The sequence below is a fragment of the Euphorbia lathyris genome, chromosome 4 (assembly GCF_963576675.1).
Source record: "Euphorbia lathyris chromosome 4, ddEupLath1.1, whole genome shotgun sequence".
In the NCBI taxonomy this organism is placed as follows: Eukaryota; Viridiplantae; Streptophyta; class Magnoliopsida; order Malpighiales; family Euphorbiaceae; genus Euphorbia; species Euphorbia lathyris.
In genome coordinates, this window is record NC_088913.1 from 30583199 (window position 1) to 30593633 (window position 10435).

The window sequence follows — 10435 nt, forward strand, 5'->3', positions numbered from 1 at the left end:
CTCCTGATTTTGACGAGTGGCTACTGCGAAACTTGCAAGTACAGTACAGTACGATGTTGAAGATGTGCCTTGGTCTCTAATCTTTGCGTTTGTGCTCTAGAATCTATAGAAGGGAATAAATCAGTACATCTTCGAAGGTTTAGTGCAAATTTAGTGTGATACACTAGGTATCTTCACTCAAGATAAAGATTTCATGTTGGCTTTTGAGGAAGGCATTACCTGTCCAACTCGTCGAGACTCTCGAATCTGGATCTCCTAGCATCCACTAGACTCGCAATGGGTAAAAATAAATTCAGACGAGTCTTGTCGCTTAGCTACAAGCTGTGCATCTCCTGATGGACTTTTAAGAGATTGTAACGACTCTAGACATAGAGATTTTATGGTCAACCTTGGAATTTGTTCACTCTGTTGGTCAAGATTTGGAGCCTATACTTAGGAGTTGGAACTTGCCTGGAGGAAAGGCTTTAGATAGCTAATTGTGGAACTTGACTCAATGGTGGTAGTTGGTTTTATGCAAACAAACTCGCAACCTCTCCACTCTTTTACTTGGTTGATTAAGAGGTGCAAAGGTTTTAAGAAGAATGATTGTAAAGTTTATTTTGTCCACTCATATTGGGAAAGCATCATACCGATTAGCGAATTATGCATGGTATTCTCTCAGAGGCATCATGTGTGTAATGTACCTTACACATGCATCCTGGATATTATGCACAATGACATCTCCTCTTAACTTCATTTGCCAACTGCTTTGTTCCAATACAAAGGTGCTGTTTGATTAAATTGAAAATTAAGTGCTGAAAAAGTAAATATTGAATTTTAAGTGCTTAATATTATAAGTGCTGAAAGTATTGAATAATGTAATTTTTATAAAAAATATTAGTTAATAATATTTAACTTAAAATGTTATGTTAAATATTATGACTTATCAAAATAAGTGATTTTTTAAACTTAATTAACTAATTTAAGTGGTGGAGAAACAACTGTTATCAAATGTACTTAAATTAAATGAGTGCTTACCATTTTAATTTAAGTGAATTATTAATGGGCTATTTACATAGAAATCATATCTGATTACAAAATTACAATTAAATCATATCACAAAACTTAATTCTCAATATGTCATTATTTTCTATATATCTCAAATAAACTATGATTTTATACCATAATTTATAAATTTTAGATCTTAATTTACAAATCATAAACTCTAAAAAATATATCTTAGACCCCTAATTCATAAAACATAATTCTTAAAATATATATAAAAAAACAATAGTTTTCTTAGTTTGATATTATTTAAATTAGTACTTGACATAGTTGTAAATAGTTTTTCAAATCTGAATTTTCTGTGTAAATTTCCTATTATTAAACAAAAGAAAAAATTACATGAAAATTCAACTTTTAAAGATTATTTATAACTTTGTCAATTAAAATTATCAATTAAGTCAAGTGGGCAGTTAGACGAATTCTCATTATAACTTCATCCACTAAAGCAGTTACAAGGTTTGACATTTATCAAATAAAAACTTATACTTTTGATATTATATTAATTAAATTATTAATATTGGCTAAATAATAAATATTATTATATATATGAATTTCATGTAAAAACCCTAAACAAAACCTAAGCCCAGCCCGTTAAGACTAAAAATCCAGGTAAGGCCTAAACCGCCATAGCAGCCTGCAGAAGATCTTCTGCCCCAACTGCGAGGGATTGTTTGAGCAACAGTGGATTTGTTAGCAGATCGTCTCTCTTATTTCTTCCTGTAAAGCTGTTGTCGAGGTAACCAATTTTTATCTTTTCCTTGAAATTAATTTGTTTATGGAGTTTAATGATGATAGATAGAGAATAAACTAAGGATACAAAGGCATAAGCTATATTTACGAACCTCAAATTCTGGTATTCTTACTTTATTTTCAATGGTGTAAATCAAGTGGATGTGTTACATTGAAGATCGTATAAGTTTGTTATAAGTTATAAATTTTCCTTACAAGTTTGTTATTGTGGCTTCTTCACTTTGCAATCTGAATTGTCGGTTCCCATTTTTGTATTCATTATTTCCTCTTTACTAATCATCATTGAGCAAAGTGTTCAGGCCCTTATAATTCATTTTCTCACTTAAATACTTCTATAAACTTGATGTAGTTCTGTTTCTACTGTTAATGTTATGGTCTTGTAGACAATCATTTATTTAGTTGATTATGACTCCACGTCAACTATTTCATCCAAAAGAGGATAAAATGGGAGATAATATTGTTGTACTTTTGATACTTATTAGTCACTGATTATGTAAACCTTTTTGTATGATGTAGTTCTGTTTCTACTGTTAATGTTATGGTCTTGTAGACAATCATTTATTTAGTTGATTATGACTCCACGTCAACTATTTCATCCAAAAGAGGATAAAATGGGAGATAATATTGTTGTACTTTTGATACTTATTAGTCACTGATTATGTAAACCTTTTTGTATGCTTAATAGAAGATCTTCAAAAGTCAGTTTGCAACATAGAACGAGGATAGCCATCATCTTAAAAATGGAGGAGGAAGAAGTGAACCGATGTCAGATTCAGGAATGGTACCCAAAGTTCAAAACTTTGTCAATCAAAACTGTCATTCAAAAGCTTCCAGAATCTTTTGTTGAGTACCTTCTTGATGATTCAGGTCCTTTTATTCTCCCTGATTCTGTCTCTAATAAAGATGCCTTGCCCAACAGAATTCATAATCCTATAGATGAAGAAGACTATCAGGTTTCCGAAGGATCCGGAGATGAAGCGGAGGAACCTCTCTCAACCCTATCTTTTCCTGAACTCGAATTGAAGATCAATGAAACAATAGAAATAATTGGAGGTGCAGTTTTTCCTAAGCTGAATTGGAGTTCACCCAAAGATTCTGCTTGGATTAGCACATCAGGAACCCTCCGCTGCACTTCCTTCAGTGAGATTGTGCTGTTGCTGCGGGCATCTGACTCGTTGGTCCACGATTTGTGCCATGCCTATGATTCATGCAGTCATAAATCCTCTTCAAGGCCCCCAAGGTTCTTCCTTGCTCTCCGGAAGTGGTATTCATCTCTACTGCCAGAGATGGAATTCCGTTGTTTTGTACGGGGTCATCACCTTGTCGGGATTTCACAGCGTGAAGTAACTACGTTTTATCCTGTTCTCCTTGATAAGAAAAGTAGTCTGCAATCAATGGTCGAGAACTTCTTCACCGAGAATGTGAGACTGTGTTTTGAATCAGAGAATTACACATTTGATGTTTATGTCACAAAGGATGAGCGTGTTAAAATTGTTGACTTTAATCCTTGGGGTGCATTTACACTTCCATTGCTTTTTACTTGGGAGGAATTGGAGCAGAAAAGGGGAAAAGGGGATAATGTGGACTTCAGAGTTGTGGAGAGCCAATGTGGAATACGGCCAGGTTTGAAAACAGCAGTTCCACAAGATTATTTAGATACTGGTCCAGGAAGTGGTTGGGATCAGTTTTTTAGGAAAGTTGATACCGAATTCCAGCAGCAGAGAACATCTGAAGCTTGAATATTTGGGGTTTCTCTTGTGATTCTGAGCTTGTTTTGCTGCTCTATGTTCTTCCCATCAGTCCCTGTTCCTCTTGAAACAAGCTATTGGTATGGTGTTTATTGGCTTCCGAACAATAATAAGAAATCCACCTGGGGGACAAACATGCAAAGCCAATGGTTGTTCATTAAGCTTGTTGCCTTCAAGCTACATTTTGGTACGATTTAAATATCAGTTTGCTTTCCTTAATTATTTTACTTCTATTTTTCTTTTACCAAGATTCAAACATTAACAGCTTATAGTGATTTAATATTGCTAGTTTATATGCCCATAGAGAAAGTACTTATATTATAGAAAGAGAATCTAGTCTAACCTTTAAGAGTTGAATGTCCCCAGTCATGAACTAGCAAAGAAACTTTAAAATGTCAGGTAACTTCTGCAATAAATAAAACATTCAGTTTCAAAGTTTATGAATTTTTGAATTTTTGACAAATTTAACAATTTTCCAATGAATTTACAAATAACAATTTTCCAATGAACTTACAAACAATAATTACAATGAATTTATAAATAAAAAATTACAATCATTATGTTACAAATACAAATATACAATTAGAATTATTTGTGTTACAAAAATATACAACTGCTCATAAAACTAGAAATGCCATAATGATATTCTTCCATTTAAACATCGTTGCCAGAAGTAACTATACATCCTTAATATGTGTCCTTTCTGGAACTATTCAAAGAAAAGACATCCCAATTTCCATCGTTGGAATAGGAAAAATGAACTTCTGGCACATGCTTAACCTTCCAGTGATCTCCATGCTCTGTATTTGGATCCACTTTCATGATTAATTCTATTGGCATGTTGATAAATTCCACAACTTTGAGCTCAAACAATTGCTCAATGCCTGATGGCACCGACACCATTGAATAGCAACTCTGAATGACCAGCTTTTCAAGATGAGGCATTGCTCCTTTCTCAACTTCCATTACTTGAAGTTCTTCTAACTTATTTAGACCCAAAAACTTTAGGCTTCGAAACCCTTGTCGCTGTAAACACAATCTTGTTCCTTCATAAGCCTGAATAAGCTCTAGATGCACCAGTTTCGGCAGATTCTGAAGAGACAGAGCTGGATCGCTGCTTAATCGGCTCCATTTCAGCACCACCTTAACCAAGCAATCAAGTGAAGATATCCAGTCTGGAACTCTCTCTAAATTCCCTGCTAAGTACAATCTTTGAAGATATTGAGGAGGATAACATATGTGATCCAAATCAATAGTCTCTTTTTCTGTCATTGAAGTGATTGACAGAGCACGAAGATTGATGAGCTTCTCAATGGACGAAGACAGAGCCTTGCCATTTTCTTTCCTCAACTTTGTGATCCCCAATCTCCTTAGATTGTTCAGTTTCCCCAGCTCTTTCATAAGTTTACTACCTTCATCATTAGCTTCAATGAAGCAAAGCTTTTGAACAGACTGGAGACTACCTATGTCGTTTGGCACCTTAACACCATACTTTTTGTGAATCTTATCCTCTGACGAGATTTCATAATGGTACACCAGTAGATGCTGAAGTTTCTGGAGCTTCAGGATCTCAGTAGGCAACTCAGTTACACAAGCATGTTTGAGATCTAAGGTTTCCAAGTTCTGCAAGTTCCCGATGGATCTTGGTATCAACTCGACCTTAGTCTTCCTCAAACTAAGATACTTCAAAAGCCTTAGTTTGACAATCTGTTTTGGAAATTCCTTCAGTTGTGTACCCTCCAAATCTAACACTTGAAGCAGCCTTAACCGGTCAAGAAACAGATTAAATACAGGAGATTCTATCTTCCCTGATATGATCAGAGAACGGAGTCTGGGTGCAATTTGCTGTTCTATGCTTGGTGTGCTATGATGAATGGATAAACGACGGGCTTTTTCCAGCCATATTTCTCCTTCATTCTTGACTGTCATCAAAAAGTTCAAATCTTTTGCTTTGGAAATCAGCATCTCATAAACAAGGTCGTGGATGCGGCAGCTTTTGACCCGTCCATCAATGGTTGTTTCAGTCACTTGAACTAAGCTTCTATATATGAGCTCATTCAAATAGGTTTCTGCGACTTGCTCTAGTGGCATTGCTCCACGTTCGTTTACAAATCCTTCTGATATCCACAACCGAACAAGTCTACTGCACCTAATAGGCTGACCCACAGGGAAGAGGCTCAAGTAGAGCAAACAGGATTTGAGATAATAAGGCAAAAAGTTGTAACTGAGTAACAATACTTTTCTCACGTTCATAGTTTTTTCATTGTCACCAAGGCTGCGGTCAATCTTCTCCCATTGTTCTATTCTACTTTTGCTTTTTGTTGCTAGAACACCAGATATTGCCCCAATTGCAAGTGGCAATCCTTCACATCTTGTTAGGATCTTATTTGACAGAGCCTCCAAAGATGGAGGGCAAATGGTGCTACGAAATACTTTGCTGGAAAATAATGTCCATGAATCATATGCTGACAGGGGAGTCAAAGTGAAGACCTTGACAGGAGATCTCGTACCGCTGGCAACTGTAGCTTCGCGTGCTGTGAGCAATATTCGGCTGCCATAGTTGTTGTCTGGAAGTGTTTGTTCAAAAGCATCCGTGACTTTGGCATCCCATACGTTATCTAACACTATAAGGTACCTTTTTTGCTGAAGGAATTCATTTGCCACTCTTATCACCTCGCTTTTACTCTGGCTCATTCTGTCCACTAATAGAGGATCTGCTTTATGAAGAACATGGAAGAGTTGATGAATCAGATCTTTTAGCAACTCCTCAATTGTTGAAAATTGAGAGACCGTGATCCAAGCGTGAAATTTGAAGTGTTTTTTCACTTCTGCATCATCATACACTCTTTTCACCAAGGTGCTCTTCCCCAAACCACCAACTCCAACCACCGAAACCACTTGTCGATCGGATTTGCCTTCGACAATCCAGTTGATGAGTTTCTGCTTGTGCCCTTGAATACCGACTGGGTTTGCTTTTTCAAGCAGATAGGTTTCTCCTTTTCTGGGTAGATTTTCTGCATTACCGGAGCTCCAACTTTCGACAATCATCTCATGTTTTATGCAGTATCTCCTGTGTTGCATTGAAATATCTTTTACCCTGGACTTCATGTCTTGCATTTTCAAAGATAATCGGAAGCGATCTTTGGAAGTGCTGATACACCAAAAGAGTTCCCTAACAGAAGCAAAGATGCCATACCGATTATTACGTGTAAGATTCAGCCTGAAATCATCAAGAGCATCATCCATGTAATAAACTATCTCTATGACTTTCAAGAGCCACAACTTGAGGTCAAAGTTACTATCCTCCATTGATTCTGCGACCCTTAAGAAAGTCTTCATGAACTGCAATTCATCACTGATGCGTTCAAAGTCTACCCGTATGCTTGACAATAGTTTCTCCTCTTCTTGGAGCTTCTGAAGTAACAAGTTCACACAAACTTCAGCCATCTCTGGATTCCTTAAGTTGGAATTCAGATATTTCTTCTGGCTGGACAAGAGATTTTATGATTCTGACCCTGGTTTTTACATTTCAACCTTCCAGAACATGTATGGATTAAAGCTATATGGAAAGTGCAAAGAAGAAAAATAAAAGAACAGAATTGGTTATTTGGTGAAACTGTGAGGTTTCAATGATGTTTGAGTTAACTTACTCTTGATGATATAGTATTTAACTATTTATAGACAAATTAAAATTTAGGGGTTTGGGGTTGTGGGTAGGGGCTGGTGCCAACCTAGTTGGAACCTTCTTGCTCTCTGCCTTTACTTAAAAAAAAAAAAAAAACTATTTATAGACAAATAAGATTCCCCTTGGTTACTGTCATTAGCAACCATATTACAGTTACATACCCAGCCTAAATCCAATATGGTTATTATATTTTACTTTTTCTTTTGAAATTTATTTTATGATTAGTTTTGAACATTGGTAATAATTAAAGTTTATTAATTATTGGGATAAAGGTACAACTTTAACACAATGATTATTGGGGGAGAACAGATTTAACTTTCAGACGGTGCAGTTTCAATCCTCGTTAACAAAAGATGAGTTTTTTTTCCATGTGTTATTTCATGTTCTTGTCACCCTCTAACTTTTAGAGCGTTCTGACCAACCGGTAAAGTTTGAGATTGCGCACCTTCTATTAATGAAAAAAACTCATGGTCCGTTAATGAGATTTGAAATTGCAGTTAGGTTAAAAATTTGATTCTTGAAGGTGAGGGAAGCACGTTGAATCTTTCTTGCAAGAAGAATGTTATCTTCCAACTTGTGGTCAATGTTCTTCCATGTGATAAACAGATGGACAAAAAAAACAGATTCCAGAATGTGTGATCATCCAGTTGTAAGAATCTTGTGATTTTTTTTTAAAAAGCAGCTGCCATGATCCTGTCATAAAACAATTAAATATTGTTTTATAGAATGTTGCCCCCTTGATTTTGATCTTGATCTGATTGGTTAAAGAGGAATTTCATTGACTAATTCAATTCTTATAAGAAATTAAGGTCAACTCTTCTGTCACTATCCTAAACAGAAGAACAGTTCAAAGCGACGACTTTTTCAAGTAATACTGTTATAAATTACAAGTTTCATACGACTATGTTGCCATTACTTCATTTTACTCAACTTGTGCTCTGGATGCTCACACACTCCACAATGCTTCACGCTACCCTTTTCTAATATTTTATGTGCTGTTTTTTTCTCTCATCAATTATATCTTAATATGATGAAACATACTTTTATATATATTTAAAGAATGCTAAAAAAGGTCTACCAGGATGTGTTTAACGGTAAGAAAACGACTCGTGTTACCCTAAAATGTTGTTGGTGTCTCTATAGGTGGAGCCATGGCCCATGGATGGAACTACAGGCGGTCACAGAGATTTAGAACCACGAAATATATTTACTGACTGAAAATTCTGTTGCTGCAAATAAAAACTCCGTCCAGTAATTTTGCCATTTGCAGAAATTGGACAACATATGGAAGTAATGACGAATTACTCGATCACTGAGTTTTCCTACTAAATTTTTGTGGTTCCGTCACTGGGTGGAGCGATGTGTAGGCACTTTCATAAACTCTTTCTGTGACCTTGAGACTTTACCTGAGTTTGGACCGGAGATTAGATATTTTCACAGGGTGGGGACCTTCCCGGTTCTGCCCATGTTCAATTAACGGGCTTGGACAAGGAAAAACTATTTCAGGTTCAATCGACCTAGGCCTGCTGAAAATTTATTAATATTAATTATTAAATTTAATAGACAAAACCTGAGCTAAGTTTTTTTTTTTTTTTTTTTTTTAAAGTCGGCTCAAGTCCGACCCACAATAAACAGGTCTACTGGAGATATTTCCTTCTATCCCTAAACCATATCATAAGAGTGTTTAATTTAAATGTCAAAATCCGCCAAATTTGAATATAGAATCTCAGTTGATATGGTATTGTATTTGAATGTTGAATGTAGATGCCATCTGTGTTTTCGTGTGAATTTTCTTCACTCATTAATCTAATCATAATGATATTCATTGAAGCCAAACTTAGCTCTATATTTCAGTAAATCTTAGCAAAGTCCATAAGCCCGTTAAGGATAGCAAAACTTTTGAGTTAAATTATTTCGTTGATATTTTATCAAAACTTTTTAGATCAAACCGAGACAATTCATCTATTGATAAAGGCCTAGTTTGTTTGGGAAAAATATTGTGTTCTGGAAAATATTATGCAGGGAAAATATTGTGCAGGAAAATAAAATATTTTCCTGTGTTTGGCAACAACACTGAAAAATATTTTCCGGTGTTTGGCGACAACACTGGAAAATATTTTCCAACCACTAAATATAGATTTTCTATATTTTTTTTATTTTCAATTGTATATTAAAACACAAAAAATATGTAGAGACGTGGAAAACTGTGAAAACGTAAAAATAGAAAAAAATGTAAAAAAACTCATGAAAACAAGAAAATGTAAAAAAAAAACACGGAACACAAAAAACGTGAAAAGATGTGGAAAACACGAAAACGTTAAAAACATGAAAACATGCAAAAATATGAAAACAAAAAAAAACGTGAAAAAACACAAAAAAAATATAAAAATTTATTAAAAACACAAAAAGTGGAAAAATGCGAAAATTACGAAAAGTAAAAAAATATTAAAAACATAGAAAAAAAAGTTGAAAAACACAAAAATGAGAAACAATAAATATAAAAACACGAAAACATTTTTTCATATTTTCGGTATTTTTTGTATGTTTTCTCGTGTTATCAACGCTATTATGTTTTTTTGCACTTTTTCTTCTTTTTTGTGTTTTCACGTTTAGCTTTTCGGTTTTCGGTTTTTTTCCTTTTTCACGTTTCCTTTTTTTCACGTTTTTTATTTTTCGCATTTTGTTACTTTTTCGTGTTATTCACGTTTTTTTTCATGTTTTTCGTATTTTTCACGTTTTTGTGTTTTTTACGTTTTCGTGTTTTGTTTGCATTTTTCGTCTTTTCATGTTTATCGTGTTTTTCACGTATTGTCACGTTTTTGTGTTTTAGCATTTTTTGCGTTTTCGTGTTTTTCGTATTTTTTCACGTTTTTCTGTTTTTCTGTTTTTTGTATTTTTCATGTTTTTGTATTTTTCATATTTTGTCACTTTTTCGTATTCATGTTTTGTGCCTTTTCAAGTGTTTTTTTTTGCGTTTTTATATTTTTCGCATTTGTTTACATTTTCCTGTTTTTTGCGAGTTTTTTTTTTGTCATATTCTTGTGTTTTGTAACGTTTTCATATTATTTATATTTTTCGTGTTTCATATTTTTACATTCTTTAACGTTTTCCCAATATTTTTTTGAACACGTATGTTTTGGGGAAAATGTTTTACCATTTTGAAAAAGGTAAAACATTTTCCCTTGTTTCTTCCTTGTTTTCCATTGAC

General features: G+C 34.4%; 2 protein-coding genes across 8 annotated transcripts; one reads left to right on the forward strand and one right to left on the reverse strand.

Moving 5' to 3' along the window:
* The first annotated feature begins 1637 nt into the window (after positions 1–1637).
* Positions 1638–8965, forward strand: LOC136226113 (uncharacterized). Of its 7 annotated transcripts, XR_010687604.1 has the most exons (4): positions 1638–1780; positions 2480–3729; positions 7500–7876; positions 8371–8965. XR_010687604.1 is itself a non-coding variant. In XM_066014443.1 (2 exons), exon 2 carries the CDS (start codon positions 2535–2537, stop codon positions 3531–3533), a length of 999 nt encoding a protein of 332 aa, XP_065870515.1. In that variant the 5' UTR covers positions 1638–1780; positions 2480–2534; the 3' UTR covers positions 3534–4248. The 7 variants fall into 7 exon arrangements, 1 of the variants encoding a protein (XP_065870515.1); XR_010687606.1 differs by lacking the exon at positions 7500–7876 and having other exon boundaries at positions 8371–8957; XR_010687605.1 differs by lacking the exon at positions 8371–8965 and having other exon boundaries at positions 7537–8345.
* LOC136227118 (disease resistance protein RPM1-like) lies at positions 4163–6989 on the reverse strand. The gene has a single exon (XM_066015819.1). The coding sequence runs from the start codon at positions 6987–6989 to the stop codon at positions 4230–4232; it is 2760 nt and encodes a 919-aa protein (XP_065871891.1). The 3' UTR covers positions 4163–4229.
* Positions 8966–10435: the final 1470 nt, after the last annotated feature.

What these genes read in the sequence shown, in the direction of transcription:
- LOC136227118 (XM_066015819.1), bottom strand. Translation starts at nt 6,989, where the DNA reads ATGGCTGAAGTTTGTGTGAACTTGTTACTTCAGAAGCTCCAAGAAGAG.
- LOC136226113 (XM_066014443.1), top strand. Translation starts at nt 2,535, where the DNA reads ATGGAGGAGGAAGAAGTGAACCGATGTCAGATTCAGGAATGGTACCCA.